Below are 21,227 nucleotides of genomic sequence, written 5' to 3'. Positions count from 1 at the left end.
CGGTACAACGTTATCCCGATGTAAATGTATATACTCGGTTTTACACATACAGTGCCGTCTGCGAACGACGTACTATCCTTTAATTTCATTAAAGACATAAACTTAAACATAAACTTTATAGTGTAGGATATAGTAAGAATACAACATAAACGCCAACGTCAATTTACGCGTTTAATAAAAAAAATAGAGATTTTATTTAAAAAACGGATTACTCGGGAAGGATTCCGATTTTGACAGTTCAGTTCAGTTTCAGTTTCTTGTATATTCCTCCATTAAATGTGGAGCACTACCCAAAGGGTATAGTTTGAGCAACTATTTACACCTTAAAACATAGGGAAACAATAAATTAAATTATATACAGATGACTGAATTAGGTTATAATGATCACTAAATAATAGATATCATAATTAATTCATAGGATTGTCATCATAAAGTTTTTAAAAAATATATAATAATTTATATGTGCTAGGGTGTAGGAAAGTGTTAAAAGAAACAACAACTGCATATACATGTATTTACAAGAATTAAAATGGTCAAAAGTTTAAAATTACTTATAATCATAGCTGAGAGTGCTATACATATATCAGTAATAGTAATGAAAATTTCCTGTAAGACTTATGTAAAGTGGTTGGGGTTTGGACAAAAATTAAGGTATAATATATACAAAAATTTTCTTTACAGTTTAATTTCTATATGGAGATCTTGTCATTACTCTTTTTAAATTATAACTGATATCTTACAATTTTAAAGTGAGGATTTATTTTTAAAAACTAATAAGCCGTAAAATAGTTAGGATGGTATACTATTTGTAAGTAACAATTTTAAGAAGTTTACTTATACTGTACTTGTGATCAGGTTTTTTATCCTTTTTGTGCGCAGCAAGTGCATCTCATAACACATATTTCTAGCCAAAGTTTCAATGTTTTCATACACAGTTGGGTAACAGTTTATGTCCTTGCTAGTACAGTCTATTATGAGCTGCAGTAAATTCCCTTGTTGTTTGATCTTCTTGTATGTTGACGTATCAATTTCATCCATTGTCTGTTCGATTTTTGAGCAGTATTTAGATCTTATTTGCTCTAGTTCTTTGCAGTGTAGAATAAAATGTTCTAGATCTTCATTTTCCTGTTCGCAAATTGTACACATAGGGTTAACTTTTGGATCGAACTTAGCTCTTTTGGCTTGGAATATGTACGTTTGAGTACTTATTCTTGCTTTTATTTCTCCTGCCTTTACATCTTTACTATTGTTTTTTACACTTTTCCATATATTGTGAGCTTCATTTAATGGATTGTTCTGTATCTCTATGTATTTAAGTGATGTTTTTTCCATTTTTTCATTATGACATTCATTTTTCCAGTATTCCTTGATCTTTATTCCTACTAGTCTTTTCCATTCCATTTTATTCAGTGGATTTTCTATGTAGTAGCTACTGGATTTCAAATTGTATTTTGAAAGAGTTTTTTCTACTCTGTTGATAAAGTCTTTTCCTCTTTGGTCTGAGAATACTATTTGTCGGCGCAGAATTTCACATTCTATGGTTCCTGGATTTCGAACAATATTCATGAAGAAGGTAAGTACATTTTTGTCTAATGTGATGGCAATAGGTTCTGCTCCTACCAGGGTATATACAGCCATATTTGCTGTATTATTTGGAAGTCCTTGAATTTGTCGGAGGATTTTTCTCTCTGCCAGTTCTAGCATATCCTTTTCTTTTGCAAGTAAGTTCATCACCTCAAGTCCGTATATGCTTCTTGGTACTGCATATGTTCTCCATAGCTTGTATGCAACCATGGGTGAGAATCCCCTTCTGACATGTAACCCAGCTCCAAGAAGGCTGTATATTGTTGCCCTTCCGGTTCTTATTCTTTCTGAGATATTTGCACGGTTTTGCTCGTTTCTTTTGATACCTAGATGTTTGGTTTCATTGGTTATATTGATGTCATTGTCTTCAAATTTCAACGTTGATATGTTTGAGCCTTTTGCATTGTATAGAACCGCTTCAGATTTAGTTGGATTGATTTTGACTAGATCTCTGCTCGTATGGTGTTGTACGATGTCTAATATTCCTTGTGCATCTGCAGTACTATTTGCCAGGACAGCAATGTCATCGGCACATGTTGGTGCAGGGACTTGTATATCACCAATACATGCTCCAAGTCCACTTTTTAATATGCTATCAAGTATGACGTTGTTGTAGCATTTATATAGCGTTGTAGATAGTTTTGCACCTTGTTGAATTCCTTGTAGAACCATGACATCTTCTGTACATTGCCCTTCCCATTTAACCTTGATGCTCATTCCTTTATACAAGTTTCTCAGTAATATCCAGAGTTTTCCTTTTATTCCATAATGGTACAGTTTGTTGAATAGTATTTCATGGTTTAGCTTGTCAAATGCCTTTTCTGCGTCAAGAGTTACTAAGATCAGCAGTATCTTTAATTTCTGACTTTCTTCGATTGCTTCTGATGTGAGGAATGCTGCACATAGTGATGATACTCCTTCTGTAAAGCCTCTTTGCAGGGAGTTTTGTATGTTGTTAAATACAGAGTCAACTCTATCCTTCAATATACTTTGTAATATTTTTGCAAAGGTTTTAGTTACAGTTATTCCTCTATAGCTAGATGGTAATGTTTTGTCTTTTTCTTTCTTTAAGATTGGTGTTAGAATCCCTGTCTTTAGGAAGATTGGTACATCCAAATAGGTTAAGATTAAATTTAGCAGATGTACTATAAAGGGAGTTAACTCTTCCATCCCATGTTTGTAGTGTTCTGCCGAAATTCCATCTTCATCGGGTGCTTTTCCTGCTTTAAGTTTTTCTATAGCTTTATTTACTTCCTTTACATTAACAAGATCTATGCCTTGACCTTTTTCCCTTTCTATGGATTCTATTATATTGTTTTGTATCTCTACTAGCTCTAGTTTTTCAGTGTCAAAATTTTCCTCTATTGTTGGAGTAGCTAGTTGTTGGAAATGTTCCTGCCAAATGTTCATTATGCTTGGTCCATCTTCTGCAGTCTTTTCGTTTAGTTTCAGTATCTTGGTATTAATAAGTGGTGTTTTTCTTTGCATGTTGATAAGCTTGTAAAAAAGTTTTGTATCTGAGTTTGAAGCTTTCATAATTTTTCCCGCTGTTGATTCTCTCTGCGAGGCATAAGCTTGTCTTTGTGCTTTTCGAAGTATTCTCTTTGCAGCTGTCATTTTGATTTTGAGCTCATTACTTCTTTCTTGAGGTGCTCCATGTTGCCTCCAAACTTTAAATGCATTTTTTGATTGCTTTGATGCCTTATCTATTTGTTCATTCCATATCGCCTTTCCCTTTGATTTGATTTTGATTTTTCTTCTATACTTTGGGATTGCTGCTTCTCCGGCTTTATGTAGCAGTTTTTCTAGATTTTTTTATATCTTTCTCAATAATTCCTTTTGATTTTTGCATGAGTTTTGGAAGTTCTTTATTGATGACTTCCTTATAAATTTGATGGTCGCAGTCAGTCCATTTAGGTTTTGCTATGATAGTTGTTGCTTTTTCCCTGACTTTTTTCAGTTGGCTGTTCAGTGTCAAGATAACAGGTACATGGTCCGAGGTATTCTCTGGGTCAGTATCAAGGACATCAATTTGTCTGATTTTGTTGATGATTTCAGAGTTACTTTTGAAGAGGAAGTAATCAATTTGTCCTTTCGACATACCATTCTGGTGATAAAATGTCTCTTTTACTGGGCATTTCTCAGTATTTCCTATACATTTTTCCTTGCAGAAAGTCTTAAGGATTTTATCATGAGGTGTCGAGCTTCTATCCAGGGACCCGTTCATGTCTCCACATACTATAATTTCGTGTGTGTCTTTATATTTCTCTATCATTTCATCAATTTGAGCCAATGTGTCTTTGTATTCGATGTCTGCATTTTTGCTATCTGATGGCATATATACATTTATAAGACATATTGGTTTGTCTCCTTGTTGAATATGTATGGCTTGTATTCTATTTCCACCGTCTATCAGTTCCTTTATATTTTCATTAATTTCTTTTTTCCAGATTATGGCTACTCCACCATATCCCCTTTTCATTGATATGTTGAAATCAGGATCATCATTATCATCAACACTTTTAGCTATGTATCCGCTATTTTCAGTAATTTCAGCTATGATTTTCTTTTCCGCATTGAAAAGCCAGTGTTCTTGAATGCATAGCACATGTACATCCCTTAACAAGTTTTTGATATAGAGGGCATTTGATTTCACATTTTGTACATTGAGTGTACCTATAATGATATCCTCCCTTTTATCTTGTTTGATCGGCCACTGCCTAAAAAATGGTTTGGTTTCTTTCTATTCCCATCTTCTTTTGTTTCTAGATTGTCAGCCTGAACTAGTCCCTTTAGATGCTTAGGACCACCAACATTGGCCCCCCTTTGAGAGGGGAACTTCTGATGGCAGTCCGCTTCCAGCGGGGCGTCCCCACTAGAAGCCGTTGTTATAAGACCAGTTCTGGGCATGACATCTACTTGATGGCTTACTTCTGTATGTGCTTTGGCTTCATTATTTTTGGCGGCAGCTGAATTTGTCAGATTGATGGTCATTCTAGCTTCTTTTGTTGGTTCTTTGTCTATTTGGTTAGTATTATCATCCTGATTTGTTAGTTGTTGCAATTGTTTTTGTCTTTCAAGTTCTTTTGCATGACTTTGTTTAGCTATTACTGGCATGCTTGTTCTTTGGTCATAAACTCTTTTATTGATGTTTCTTTGACTTTGTTCCTTTCTGTTTGTCTGTTGCTGACTATATCCTTGGTGTTGATCTATATTTTGTGGTATAGGTTGTGGAGTCATCCTATATTGCTGTCTGTATAAATGTGCATTTTGTATCATGTTAGTGTTGATACTGCCAGTTGGTACATGTATACTTCTATAGCCAGGATAATGGTGGCTACTTTGGCTATTTACAGGTATAGCCTGTATTCTGTTATTGTAGTACATTGGCGCTTGAATATGGCCAGGATTTATTCTGCTCTGCTCTGTTGGTATTTGGCTATAGTGTGGAGGTGCCATAGGTGTCATGAATAGTGGATTGGCTTGGTTAGGAATCCTGGATTGCTGATTTATAAGCTGTGCACCAGAGTGCTGATCACTCATTTGATGTTGGTTTGAGTTCCTAGTATTGTCAATATTCTGATTATAAGGATAATATTCATGACTTCCTGGTCTTTGCCACATTCCTACTTCTTTCTGTAATTCCATTATTTGCAGTTTGTTTCTTAATTCGTTCATCTCCATTTGATGTTTTATTCTTAGGTCTCTATTTTCCATTTCTAACCTGAAGTTGTTCAGCATCATATCGACTTTGTTTATAGTCTGTTCCTGCAAGTTGTTGCTACAGTCACACTTTGGCTGGTAGGCATTTAAGTTACTTTTGTCAATAGTGCTTTCTTCTGATTGCATCCTAAGTAGATTGATTGTGTTTCTATAGTCTCTATTGGTATCTTCCATTATGACTATTCTTGCTCTGCATTGTGCTAATTGATCTTCAAGCTGTTGGGTAGTTTCATTTACATTTTTGCACTTATATTGCCTTTTCGGTTTTGCCTTGATGTTTTTTGGCTCATCTACATTTTCTATTTGTTCATTCCTGCTGTGCTGAACCATTTGGCTTTGCTGTTTGTATGAAGCCGTTTTGTTCATTTCTACCATGTCTGGTACTTCTGTGTTAGAATTTCTTGTTTCTTCCTTCGTGATCTGCGTTCTAGTTGGACTGTCTTTAGATGTATATTCTGGCATATTTTTAACTATATGGCCTATTTCGCTATAATCCTCTGTCACGCTTTGTTCATCTAGAAGTAACTTTGGTATTGTTTCTTCTGTATCTATAATTGAGTTGTTGCTTCTTGTTGATATATTTACCACGTCCATGTCCATGATAGAGCAACTCCTACATGAATATTGTTCTTCTTCAGTTTGGCTTATTCTTGCAGGATCAATGTTTTCACACTCCGGTTTATATTTTATTTTAGATCTCTACGATAAAGGTAGAAAAGGTATATATAAATATAAAAGTTTCATTTGTCTCATCTATTTAAATTAAACTGTGCCGCCGTTCCATCTATAGCCTCGCACAGAAGGAACTGGTTGGAGCCATCGTCACCTTGGCGAGATACAAATTCAACGTTTCGCTAATGAAATTGACCATTTATAGGTATAGGAAATTGCAAATGTTAATACTGGTAACTGGGATGCCCCAAAATAAACAAGATATTATTATTAGCCACATGGTGGTAGCGCAGATAAATGACAAACGAGCGTGTTATGATCTCTGTTATCAGGTTCTTGACAAACTGAGCAGGTGTCTTTCATTCCCTTAAGAACTCACTAAGGTTATAAAAGTCAACGCACTATTGACTACATACTGTAGATTCTTCATTATATATATGTTCCTGCCACAATTATTTGTACGGTGACAATTTATTATTGTATAGAAGATCATGATGTCCATTAGATGTATATGGTGTGATTTTTCTTATTTTACCACTTAAGATGAAAGAGTAATTTTGTCCGCAATTTTAAACAAAACTAGGGTTTGAAATCAGGGGAGGCAGGGGTTTGGAGGCCGCCAAATGAGGCAGATTTTTTTCTCTCATTCATATCAGAATACAGGATCTCTCATTAAAATGGCTAAAAGTTACCCTTTTTCCTTCGATTTCCTTACTTTAAGAAACATCGGTATTGCTTGAACCTGGAAACAATTTTTATACAAAAACAAGCTGAGATTGCTGTTCGAGGTGAGCCAAGGCTCTGTCTTGAAGGCTGTACTTTGACCTATCATTATTAACATTAAATACCTTGTGAACGCGGATTTTTTTCTCAAATTGAAATGGCTTAAATGACCCGTTTTCCTTCAATTTCCTTTCTTTTAAACACATCAGTATTGCCGGTTCCGTTGCCAGAAGCAATTTTTATGCAGACAATAGGCCATTTGTCAATTCCTGTTATTGACCCTGTTATTAGAGATACCTCTTCCAGTTGTCTCCCTTATGAGGGACATTAATTTTCATTTATAATGGAGAGCTAGCAGAACAGCAAATTTATCTGAGTGTAATGTGAGTAATCTTTAAAATGTTTTCAAATCTTTTAATTTATATACATTAATTTGTTGTTAAACTAAATACTTTTGACATAAAAAATTATTATTGTGAAAAATTAGTTCAACCGCCAATACATCACTTTCAATTCATCATACTTCAATGCACTGTCATTGGAACCAGTCTACAATTGACAAAGGAAAGTAATTTGTTTAAAAAGTGTGTAATTACAGAATCAAATCTGTAATTGGCAAATGGACTATTATTATCTGTATACATATAATTTAATTTTGGACGTAACATGTCTTCTGATTGGCTGACCGTTATTTTGTTATGAGCCCATAGACATAATTTAGTCATGTGACTATGACGTCATCAACATTTTATCATGGTTTTCTACGGTTTAAAATGGAATTTAGAATTAAATTATAAGAAATGACTAATATTTTTTCTGTCTTTTCGAAATAACATAAAAAATGTGGTGCTCACTGTTAAATAACCCTCTACTCGCGTTATTCAGTGTGCACCAAACTTTTTATGTTATTTTTTCATAGACAGAAAAAATATGTCAGTCATTCCTTAATTAAAAATCTTGTTGTTAGAAATAAAACTGATAAGTTAGAAAAAACATATACAGCAAGATCATAGAACGCAAGTTATATTTTTTTATCGAGGACCCTGAATTTCAATATTGTTGAAAGCTGAACAGACATGTACATGTATATAACTACAACCAGGGACTTTCTATACTAGTATACTTAGTATAGAAAGTCCCTGCTACAACGAATGGGAGTGTTTAAATATTTTAAAGACATTGACCATTATGTTCTCATACGATCAGGAAACGATAAAAATAAATGATCCAACTGCTGATTCAGCTGGTTACGAATTTCCGATATTATTAAAGATTCACAGTACAAAGGGAACTTCCTATGCTTAATTGAGTTCTGAATAAATGTGAACAGTTAAGGTTTATTCAAAATTGTCAAAAAACAAAGTTTAATATGTGTTCTCGTACGAATACTTAATAACAGACAGACGGCCACAGGAAAAAAAATTCCAAACAAATACTGAAACGTTTCACTATCGATCAAAAATCCGAAAAATTACACATATCACGTATCATGATAACATTGTTAAACTGTAAACTTGTGTTGTTTATAATATAAATTGAAATTCTTCGTGTACATATTGTCAATATTTCATTTTATTACTTGAAATTTTGCAGGTGTAGAAAATTCAGGGGAGGCAACTGCCTCCCCTTCCTCAGTCATATGTAGTTACGGCCCTGAAAACTGTTAATATTACAAAGGCTATAGGCATGATAGGCATGGTAGGTATTGATAGCATGAAGAAGCTAAAAACCAACATTAAAATGCATTTGAATGCCCCCTTGAATGTTTTTTAGGGCTGTAAGAGCCATCTTACATATTCAACCACCATGGGCATTTTGAAAAGTTGGAAAGTTAGGACAATTATAACTTTTTTTAATGCCCAAACGCTAGTAGAAGAGGCATTAACTTCTACTGTTGTCACAATGTTCTCCATCCATATATGTCTGTCTGTACAGAAATTGGTTTTTAATTTTCTTACTTAAGTTTCACACAATTCTTTTTTTCACAAAACACTGATTGATGATAGTGATCAATTTAATTTGAAATTGAGTGGCATCACTTTGACCATTCGTAAGTTATGCCCCTTTATTATGCAAAAAATCTTTCTTTTCTAGTCTCTAACTTTAGTTTGTTACAACAATAAAACTTATACACTGCTTGTTACCACAAAACATAGATCTGAACTAGACTACTAATAACTATATATATATAGTACACATAGTAGTTTCAGCACAGATCAAGGTAAAATTTGAACTGCATCACTGTTACTGTTCTTGAGTAACCTGTACTTATGCTCCTTTATTATTAAATGGAAAATTGCCAAATCTATGGCTGATCCCACAAACTTTTGTATACAGATTATATTTTTTTAGATATATATATGATTTACAAACTTCAGAAAAGGTTGAGAAGCTTTTTTATTCTAGGGAATATCAACCTGAAGCAAGTTGTACCAATGGAAATGACAGAAGACCCAGTAAGAACACTTCATAATCGGGATTGCAACTTCACCATCTGATACAACATCTAGTTCATCAAAGATGACCTATGCTGAAGTAGTGAGACTTCTTGTGCGTGCAAAAGGAGACAAAACTAAGACCACCTTTGATATTAAGGTATGAAAATAATGTCTAATATTATATGAATGGAATATGTGCCGGAGACTTGTAGTTAACCCCTCTGTCATTCCTCTGTATGTCCATCCTTTTTGCAAGTGCAACCCCTCTGATCTGCTTATATTGATGAAACATTACACATTAATTTTGATGCGCAACTGTTCAGGGAATGACCTCTGGGGTCGTATAAAGCTGTGCCCTGTGGAGCACCTGGTTACATGATAAACACTGTATTAATTCATGCAAGCTTCTTCAGAACATTTTTCCTCAAAATGGGTCCTAAATGAACGTTACGGTCATTCTGGCGTGACACAATTTATTGACTGACATCATTGTTTGGAATGTGACGTCACAAAGGTCAAATTTTCATATTTCTGACAGTCATGAAATGCAAATATAAAAAAAAGAACTCCATGAAATACCATACAAAACACACAAAAAACACAATTTATTTTTTTAAAACAACAGCACACAAATTGTAAGGTAACCCACGTACTTCTGATGAGTAATTGAGCAGTTCTTTTAAAGCTTTTAAAACAATAGAAAAGAAAAAATGAAGGTAACCCAGGTTCTATGGATCAGAAAGCAATCATATACATGATATATACTCTTGATAAAGCGTATGAAAATATTATATATATATATATGTATATATCATGTTCCAGACCATATGAGTATTTGGACCGTATAGTTTTTATATGCGTTACGGTTGGACCTGTGAGAATACTAGTATGGTCCAGTATGAGCTGACCATACATATTATTGGATTATATGGGTTTAAACAAACATTTATCACAATCTTTATTTTTTAGTTTTACAAAATGTTATTACAAAAATGTTCATGTATTACAATTTAACTAGTAGATGGATAAGATGAACAAACGGACATTTGAAATTAAATATTTGTTTTATTGTATATCTGAATCATATTGAGGTACTCTAGCCGAAGGTGACATTTGCTATCTCACGTGACAAAAAACGTAATATTTTTAACGTTTCCATGTTTGCAGTTCATGCATGTTACAGATCCTTTGCATTTGCCTATTTTTGTCGAGCCTGCAACTTTTGTTGCAGAAAGCTCGACATAGGGATAGTGACCCTTTGGGTCGTGCACTATTGTATCTCACCCTGGGTACTATTTTCGCATAGTCAATGTAAAACACAACATTATTATATAAATAATTAATCCGCTAAAAATAAATCTTAAAATTCTTAATTTTTAATTTGGTCTCCTGACATAAAGAAGCTGTACAGCATATTATCATATGTTTAGTAGTAAAAACAGTAGTTTTGCATATGTGATAAATAGCCTGCTGTTTAATCCATATCGCGCAACTTTGATGTGCACCCTTAATCGCATACCTTTTTTTTTTTTTTTTTTTTTTTTTTTTATACATAAAGTCAGTTTTATTTTATTTTACACAAGAAAAATTTTCTTCAAAATATGTCAATTTTTGGAATGACATCATCGTCTGGTATGTGACGTCACGAACGTCAAGTTTTCATATTTTTGGCACACTTAATGCAACTATAAAAAGTACAAAACACACAAATAAATACAATAATAAACAAAATATTTTGTTAAAACAACAGCACGCAAATTGTAAGGTGCTTCGCTTCGGATAAGTAATTGAGCAGTTCTTTTAAGGCCTTTGAAACAAAACCAAAGTAGAACTAAAGGTAACCCAGTGCTATGGATCAGAAAACATTTTATATAATATAATACTCTTCGGTTGAAATATATGATAAAGCGTATAATACATGGCAAAAAGGCCCTTGGGCTGATATTGATGTCTCGGGATGATACTACATATGATACGGATTTTGCCATGTATTATTCTCTATATATTGCAGTTTATAGACTGAGATGTGACTATGAGTCTCCTATAAACCTAGAAAAAATTTATACCAGGCAAATATTGCATGTAAAATACTGAGATGTGACTATGGGTCTCCTTCAAACCTGGAAAACAATTTATACTGGGCAAATATTGCATGTAAAATACTGATATGTGACAATTGGTCACCTGTAAACATAGAAAACAATTTATACCAGGCAAATAATGTATTTAAAATTCTGAGATGTGACTGGATCTCTTTTAAAACTAGAAAACAATTCATACTGGTCAAATATTGCATGTAAAATACTGAGATGTGACTATGGGTCATTTATAAATCTAGAAAACAATTTATACTGGGCAAATATTGCATGTAAAATACTGAGATGTGACTATGGCTATGGGTCTTCTATAAACATAGAAAACAATTTTTACTGGGCAAATATTGCATGTAAAAATACTAAGATGAGACTATGGGTCATCTATAAACCTAGAAAACAATTTATACCGGACAAATATTGCATGTAAAATACCGAGATGTGACTATGGGTCTCCTTCAAACCTAGAAAACCATTTATACTGGGCAATATTGCAGGTAAAATACTGAGATGTGACTATGGCTATGGGTCATCTATAAAACTAGAAAACAATTTACACCACGCAAATATTACATGTAAAATACTGAGATGTGACTATGGGTCTCCTTCAAACCTAGAAAACCATTTATACTGGGCAAATATTGCATGTAAAATACTGAGATGTGACTTTGGGTCTCCTTCAAACCTGGAAAACAATTTATACCAGACAAATATTGCATGTAAAATACTGAGATGTGACTATGGGTCTCCTTCAAACCTAGTAAACAATTTATACCAGACAAATATTGCATGTAAAATACTGAGATGTGACTATGGGTCTCCTTCAAACCTAGAAAACCATTTATACTGGGCAAATATTGCATGTAAAATACTGAGATGTGACTATGGGTCTCCTTCAAACCTGGAAAACAATTTATACCAGACAAATATTGCATGTAAAATACTGAGATGTGACTATGGGTCTCCTTCAAACCTGGAAAACAATTTATACTGGGCAAATATTGCATGTAAAATACTGAGATGTGACTATGGGTCTCCTTCAAACCTGGAAAACAATTTATACCGGACAAATATTGCATGTAAAATACTGAGATGTGACTATGGGTCTCCTTCAAACCTGGAAAACAATTTACTAGTATACTGGGCAAATATTGCATGTAAAATACTGAGATGTGACTATGGGTCTCCTTCAAACCTGGAAAACAATTTATACCAGACAAATATTGCATGTTAAATACTGAGATGTGACTATGGGTCACTCCTTCAAACCTGGAAAACAATTTATACTGGGCAAATATTGCATGTAAAATACTGAGATGTGACTATGGGTCTCCTTCAAACCTAGTTAACAATTTTTACCAGACAAATATTGCATGTAAAATACTGAGATGTGACTATGGGTCTCCTTCAAACCTGGAAAACAATTTATACTGGGCAAATATTGCATGTAAAATACTGAGATGTGACTATGGGTCTCCTTCAAACCTAGAAAACCATTTATACTGGGCAAATATTGCATGTAAAATACTGAAATGTGACTATGGCTATGGGTCTCCTATAAACATAGAAAACAATAAACAACAGGCAAATATTGCATTTAAAATACCGAAATGTGACTATGGGTCTCCTTTAAACCTAGTAAACAATTTATACCAGACAAATATTGCATGTAAAATACTGAGATGTAACTATGGCTATGGGTATTCTATAAACATAGAAAACGATTTATACTGGGCTATTATTGCATGTAAAAAAACTGAGATGTGACTATGGGTCTTCTATAAACATAGAAAACAATTTACACCAGGCAAATATTGCATGTGAAATACTGAGATGTGACTATTGGTCTTCTATTAACATAGAAAACAATTTATGGGTTCTATAAACCTAAAAACAATTTACACCAGGCAAATATTGCATGTGAAATACTGAGATGTGACTATTGGTCTTCTATTAACATAGAAAACAATTTATGCGTTCTATAAACCTAAAAACAATTTACACCAGGCAAATATTGCATGTAAAATACTGAGATGTGACTATTGGTCTTCTTTTAACATAGAAAACAATTTATAACATGCAAATATTGCATTTATAAAACTGAGATGTGACTATGGGTCATCTATAAACCTATTAAACAATTTATACTGGAGATATATTGCATATAAAATACTGAGATGATGTGACTATTAGTCTATTCAAATCAAACTTCAAAACAATTCATACTGGGAAATATTGTAATGAGATGCATGTGACTCTCAGTTTATTGTAAACCTTGAAATCAATTTATACTGGGAATATATTGCATGTAAAATACTTTGATGTGTCTCTCAGTTCATTATAAACATATAAAACAATGTAAACTTGGCATATATTGCATGTAATGAATATCTTTTTCAGAGATGGGTTTAAGCTGACAGAAATAACAGAATAAATGTCTCAGTAATTTCTAACAATGGAGTTGAAAGCAAAATAAAACACTAAAATATGAATACTTGCAACTAAGGAAATCCTTCACCTTGAGCCATTTGCTGTCGGTGATGGATATAAATGTCAGGTATGTTTATTGTATCATGAACAAAAAATCAACATTTATGGTCTTCTTAGTTCTTGTTTTTTGTTGTCTTTCCTTTGATTTCAAAATAAGAAGATACCTTAGTTTAGTTTAAACATATTTATTTATAGTGTATTGGGAAACAAGTTTTGCAACTAAATATTAATCCCTTTATATGTATGCTCTTGTAGGGGCATCAACCTGCTCTTTTTCGAAATCTATAAGGGTGTCTTTAACATGCAGATACCTGATCTAAATTCAAAAAAATTAATGAAATATTTTTTATATAATTGTTACACTGTACTGTATGCTAAATCTATTGTAGATTATTGTTTAAACCCCTCTGCCATGGTAAAATCTTGTTCTTTATGAAACTAATGTTGAAAACACCCAACAAAGTTTTTAGGTGAATATAGAAATGACCCTGTCTGTCTGTCTGTCCCTAAAAACAAAACACCAATTGACCTATCAAATAAATGTAATTATCTGCCCTTGATTCTAAACGTTTTTTGTTTTTATAAATTTAAATCACACTTAGTTTTTTCATAGTTTGATCTACCTTTTCAAGCTAAAGATGTTCCAGCAGTATAATGAACATTACTTGTTAAAATATTTTTAAAACAAAAAGGTATGTTTTGCACCATACCCAAACAGGAAGATCAGAAAAAGACACCATTCCAATTTGAGTTTATTATATCATTCGAAAAGCCAGCCATCTGGTAGAACTATGATCAAAACAGTTCAAAGTTTATATTTTTGTTCATTTTAAATGAATGTTTATTTCAATAATTGAACCATATTTGTGAATTTACATGAAAGCAATTCTATTTTAGGTTGATCAAGACTTCAAGTTCCAATACTAGTGTCAAAGAGTGAAGGACAAGAACAATTTTAAAGAACAGAGAAGACTGGTTTTATTGTACTTAGTTTTTAGTTTTTGTTAATGTTTTACCACTATGATGGTTATAGAGTAATGTAAAATTCTGGAAATGTATTTTTTTTATATATCTGTTTTGTAATTACTCCTTTTAAGATATGTTATAGATGTTGTTGGTTTTTTTTATACCTGTTCCTACTTGAGTACCAAGGACAACTATTTGAAGTTTTTAGTAAGGTTCCTTTCTTTGTATTTTTTTTATTACATAAGATTAAGATGTCATCCTTGGATAACTCAGACATGCATATATGTTTTTTACTTCTTGTTATGTGTAGTATTAATCCCTCCCCACATTATATTTAGTTTTGAAAAAAAAAAACCATAAGGACTGTCTACTATGGATGCCTCTAAAAAAAAAAGATAATATTGGCATACATAATACAAAAAATTAGGAAGACTTCATACAAAAAAACTTGAAACTGTCACATCAGTGATTCTTTTTGTATAATTTTGGTTAGTTTTTAATCTCATTTTTCAATTGAGATTTTCTTCGTTGCATAGAGAATTTTCAATTTACCTCACAATGTGATTTTTAAATGTTGTAAATACAGAAAAACATACATAATAGTCCAGTCAAAACTTATCCAGTCAATCTAAGGTTTGACCTCAAACTAATTGCAACAGAAAATGTTTCAGTTCTAATCTATATAAAATTAAGCTCCAGATATACAGATATACAGATATACACAGAAAAAGGTCCAATAGAATCTAACTTGAGGAAAACTCAAAATCAGCAATTTTAATTTCCAACATTGAAAAGGAAAGATAACTCAGCAAAATGAGTCTTTTTTGTCAGTTTTTTGTTGATTTTCCTAAAATTCATGTAAAGCATGATATTTTAATTGGGTTATTAGTTCGTATTTGACTGTATTATATCATCTCCCGCACTTGAAATGTACAAAACCAAAGTGTTATAGGTATTTCTATTGTTTTTGCACATTTTTCATTAAAGAAATTGCAAATTTGTGGCTTTGTGACCATTTTGAAAAAATAATGTGAAAATTTGGTATTATATCTTTTTTCAGCATCTACTTTGTTTAAAAAGACTTCTCTAATTCTTCGTCAATTTATCCCTTTCTGCACCCATTTTATTAAAAAAAAAATTAATCAACATGTGGTTCGTTTGATCTCAGTACTTCATTGGTTAAAATCTGATTATGACGTCAAATTTTCTTGCTCTCCTCTGAAATTCCTATTGTGACGACATGAAAAAAGGCGACCATACCTGATGTCGTCACATAGAAAGAACACATCTTTTTGCAGATCATTGGAAATGAAGGAATAAGTTTGCCTTCATAATGTTAGAAAATCATTAGAGAAACAGATTCCACCACCAAATCTCGTGTAATACGATATTTATCCACTCTCGACAGTTGAATTTTAAATATTCAAAACGCTCGGGCAAGCCTCGTGTTTTAAATTTGAAAATTTAACTGTCTGGAATGGATAAATATTGTATTACTCTCGATGCAGTGGTAGAATCTATATTTAAACCACAAAAAGAAAAACCTATGCTTAATTATTTTTGCTTAATTTATTAAATTTGAGGTTCTTTACCTTGACATATTAAATTTTTTAATAAATGGTCAACTATGAATTACGGAATCTTGGTTGAAGCTTGATATGATACACATTTAGAGTTGTTTTTTATACTCGAAGGTCAGCTAAAGTATCAAGAATCAATACATTCTGCTGTATAGAAGCCGTAAAGTTATAATTTTGAATCAATTTTTATTGATATTCTGCCTTTTTGGCAGAGTTATCTCCCATTGTAATGCAAATCTCCATAGGAATTATAAAATCTTTATATTTTTATAGTCTTCCTCAAGTTATATTTTGTTGGACTTTTTTCTGTTTTTTTTTTTGGGGTATAATGCTTAAGTTTAAAACTTTAAAGTCTTCTGTTGCAATTACTTTGAGGTTAGGGTCCAATTTTGGCTTAATTGACTGGACTATAATGATAATTATATGCTAATAATTCATTTTTGCAAATGATTTTAATTAAATTTATGATAAACATATTTAATATTTAATATTTTATGCTTGTTGATTGTTGATGTTGTGTGTTGAAAAACAGAAAGATTGAGTCAAAGGATTCAGAGTTACAAGAGTGAAAGTCAATAAGTCATTATCAAGGAATTTACAATTATCAAATGTATAAAAGAAATTCATTAAATATTGTCTCTTCTAAAATAAATTGCTTGTGCATTATCAATTTTTGAAAATGGTAAACTTCTTAATTAATTAGTGTGGTCTATATTATATAATAAAAATGCTTATTGAATTAGTCTTTCTATTTAACAAAACAACCCTCAAAACCTCTTGTGACCTCTTGCTCTATATTTTATGGTAGTTTGAATACCTTTTTGTCTATTTTGTTTTATACCATAATATAATGCATGATACATATAAACTGTGCTGTATGCATGTCACTAATGTATAGATAATTTTCTTTAAATGTTGTATAAACTTTATTCAGGTATTTATGCTACTGCATTCATTAACCTAAATACAAATTTAGAAAAAAAATGAAAGTTTTATAATAAAGAACAAAATTAAGTTTTGATTGATTTGATTTTATCCAATATGCACATCAAAATGAAACCTGTTCCAATTGGTCCGAGAACACAATTAATTCGTAGTGCATTTCTTTTAGAACATAAATAAAAATTTAAAAAATCACACCTGCGCTTTCTCAATGAAATTTTTACAGTGTGTTGTACTATTTTTGGGACAAATTATATCAAAATTATAGAAAACTTCATCGCCTCTAACTCAAAATATGGACAATTTTGTGTTTAGGGTGTCTTTAAATCTTTTGACAGCTTCCAAAGTGCTATTTTTAACCTTTTTCAGCTGGACCAAATCACTACTTTCCTGTAAAATTTTGAACCCAAATTTTTTTACAGTGTAATTCCACCCCCTTCTTACAATTTGAGGCATTAAACATGGAGAAATAAATTTGGAAGGGGTATAAAAATTAATGGCAAGTAACCCACTGTTAACACTAGGGACTATATTCATGAACAACGAAAATCAAGGGACGACAATTGTGGTCTCGGACCAATTATAGAGATGGCGTATAAATGTAACTTGCATCATATAGAAAATAAAACAGCAAAAGATAGAAAGCAAAAGAGAAAATTGTTTCAACACGTTGTACAAGTACTGTCATATTCAAAGTCACATGTCCTGTTTACAGAAGGAATAATTGAGTGCAATATAAACCCTGAATTGGACTTAATATCTTTGCTAAGCATTTGTGAATTTATTTATTAAGTGATGACTTGACTAATTTTACCAAGTAAAACTAGATTTGACAGGATACAATCTGTTTGAATTATATGGGTTTATTAGAAATGGTCTACTTGTATCTATGTATGTATTGTCTGTGGTTCTAAGATCTTCACAGTATCAGGTTCGTAGATCTAGTCTGAATGTATTTTCAAATATTCAAATCACAGGCACTTGTTTCAATCCATATGAAGGTTGACTATCCATATAAATAGAAGAAGCTTCTTCTATTTATATGGATAGTCTGTCTAATGTGCATTGCCCTTAACCTCATTTTTATGATTCAGCATCCGCTTATAGAAAGAACAATGATTGTCATGTAAATTTCTGCATATTTAGAGTAATAGGATAACTTAATTTGGCATAGGGGTTCCTTGCAATGTCTACATTTCAGTCAGACAGGTTTCTTCTGACCTTGACCTCATTTTATGTTAAAGTTCTGTGATTTGATCCATATCTAAAATACTGGAAGTAGTAGGTCAAGTATATGTTGTGTATATGTTATGATTGTAAGGGATACATGTCAGTCTTGCAGGTTTCATCTGACCTTGATCTAATTTTCATGATTCATTGATCAATGTTAAGTGTTTTGGTCTTTTATCAAATACTTCAAAGCAATGTGTCAACTATATTTGGTGTATGGAATTATTGTTAGGTGTGCATGTGAATCTGACAGAATTGATCTGAAATGTTAATTGTCTGTGATACTTGTACTGAAACCATAATCTATGACTCATAAACTCAATGGTCATCATTAAAGTAGGTGAGACATTTCAGCGGTTCACTCTTATGTGTTTTTAGAAGTCAAATATGAGTTGTTTGCCTAAAAAATGTACTTTAACTATATGTATACAAGCACATATATACAGCAATAAGTCTAATTTAGTTCAAAATAGATTATGAAAGATGACAGGCAAATGTACATGAGACAATAAGTAAAATAGAGATAATGAAAGATAAAATGCATGAACACAAGACAATGAGTTAAACATATAGATGATATAATATGAATTAAGGCGAATTGAAATAATTTACCCATGTCAAACCCTGGTACGCATTGTCTGAGGTTCTAAAATATATTCTGTAAGTATTGTCTGTGGTTTCTAGATTCAGTCTGTAAGTATTGTCTGTGGTTCCTAGATACAGTATGTAAGTATTGTCTGTGGTTCCTAGATACAGTCTGTAAGTATTGTCTATGATTCCTAGATACAATCAGTAAGTAATGTTTGATTTTCTTAGTTGTAGTCTGTAAGTATTGTCATAGGTTCCTAGATACAGTCTGTGAGTATTGTCTGCGGTTCCTAGATACAGTCTGAAAGTATTGTCTGTGGTGCCTTGATACAGTCTGTAAGTATTGTCTGTGGTTCCTAGATACATTCTGTAAGTATTGTTTGTGGTTCCTAGACACAGTCTGTAAGTATTGTCTGTGGTTCCTAGATACAGTCTAAGTAATGCCTGAGGTTCTGAATTGCCGTCTGTAAGTATTGTCTGAGGTTCCTAGATACAGCCTGTAAGTATTGTCTGAGGTTCCTAGATACAGTCCGTAAGTATTGTCTGTAGTGCCTAGATACAATCAGAAAGTTTTTTCTGTGGTTTCTAGATACAGTCTTTAAATATTGTCTGTGGTGCCTAGATACAGTCCGTAAGTTTTGTCTGTGGTTCCTAGATACAGTCTGTAGGTATTGTCTGTGATTCCTAGATACAGTCTGTAAATATTGTCTGTGGTTCCTAGACACAGTCTGTAAGTATTGTCCGTGGTTCCTAGATACAGTGTAAGAATTGTCTGTGGTGCCTAGATACAATCAGTAAGTATTGTCTGTGGTTCCTAGATACAGTCCGTAAGTATTGTCTGTGGTGCCTATATACAATCAGTAAGTAATGTCTGTGGTTCCTAGATACAATCAGTAAGTAATGTCTGATTTTCTTAGTTGCAGTCTGTAAGTATTGTCTGAGGTTCCTATATACATTCTGTAAGTATCGCCTGTGTTTCCTAAATACAGTCAAAGTTATGTATGAGGTTCTTAGTTGCAGTCTGTAAGTATTGTCTGAGGTTCCTAGATACAGTCTGTAAGTATTGTCTGTGGTTCCTAGATACAGTCTGTAAGTATTGTCTGAAGTTCCTAGATACAGTCTGTTAGTATTGCCTGTGGTTCCTAGATACAGTCAAAGTAATGTATGAGGTTCTTAGTTGCAGTTTGTAAGTATTGTCTGAGGTTATTAGATACAGTTTGTAAGTATTGTCTGTGGTGCCTAGATACAATCAGTAAGTATTGTCTGTGGTTCCTATATACAGTCTGTAAATATTGTCTGTGGTTCCTAGATACAGTCTGTAAGTATTGTTTGTGGTTCCTAGATACAGTCTGTAAGTGATGCCTGAGGTTCGAAGTTGCAGTCTGTAAGTATTATCCATGGTTTCTAAATACAGTCTGTAAGTATTGCCTGTGGTTCCTAGATACAGTCCGTAAGTTTTGTATGTGGTTCCTAGATACAATCAGTAAGTATTGTCTGTGGTTCCTAGATACAGTCTTTAAATATTGTCTGTGGTGCCTAGATACAGTCCGTAAGTTTTGTATGTGGTTCCTAGATACAATCAGTAAGTATTGTCTGTGGTTCCTAGATACAGTCTTTAAATATTGTCTGTGGTGCCTAGATACAGTCTGTAAGTAATGCCTGAAGTTCTTAGTTGCAGTCTGTAAATATGTTCTGTGGGTCCTAGAAACCGTCCGTAAGTTTTGTCTGTGGTGCCTAGATACAATCAGTAAGTATTGTATATGGTACCTAGATACGGTCTGTAAGTATTGTCTGAGGTTCCTAGATACAGTCTGTAAGTATTGTCTGTGGTGCCTAGATACAATCAGTAAGTTTTGTCTGTGGTTCCTAGATACAGTCTGTAAATGTTGTCTGTGGTTCCTAGATACAGTCCGTCAGTATTGTGTGTGGTGCCTAGATACAATCAGTAAGTATTGTCTGAGGTTCCTATATACAGTAAGTATTGTCTGTGGTTCCTATATTCAGTCTGTAAGTATTGTCTGTGGTTCCAAGATACAGTCCGTAAGTATTGTGTGTGGTGCCTAGATACAGTCCATAAGTATTGTCTAAGGTGCCTTGATACAATCAGTAAATATTGTCTTTGGTTCCTAGATACAGTCTGTAAATATTGTCTGTGGTGCCTAGATACAGAAAGTAAGTTATTCCTGAGGTTCTTAGTT

The 21,227-nt window shown here is 32.8% G+C and overlaps 1 protein-coding gene and 1 long non-coding RNA gene across 2 annotated transcripts; one reads left to right on the top strand and one right to left on the bottom strand.

Annotated features, from left to right (window-relative positions):
- Positions 1–4,260: 4,260 nt before the first annotated feature.
- Positions 4,261–5,907, bottom strand: LOC134692210 (uncharacterized). The gene has a single exon (XM_063552660.1). It carries the CDS (start codon positions 5,905–5,907, stop codon positions 4,261–4,263), a length of 1,647 nt encoding a protein of 548 aa, XP_063408730.1.
- A 2,122-nt stretch (positions 5,908–8,029) lies between these two features.
- On the top strand, positions 8,030–15,398 carry LOC134693192 (uncharacterized). The gene is made up of 4 exons (XR_010102365.1): positions 8,030–8,400; positions 9,109–9,297; positions 13,634–13,790; positions 14,621–15,398. It is a non-coding gene; the product is annotated as an uncharacterized LOC134693192 (long non-coding RNA).
- Positions 15,399–21,227: the final 5,829 nt, after the last annotated feature.

Source organism: Mytilus trossulus, chromosome 12 (assembly GCF_036588685.1).
Source record: "Mytilus trossulus isolate FHL-02 chromosome 12, PNRI_Mtr1.1.1.hap1, whole genome shotgun sequence".
NCBI lineage: Eukaryota > Metazoa > Mollusca > Bivalvia > Mytilida > Mytilidae > Mytilus > Mytilus trossulus.
This window is presented reverse-complemented; position numbering and strand designations above follow the sequence as displayed.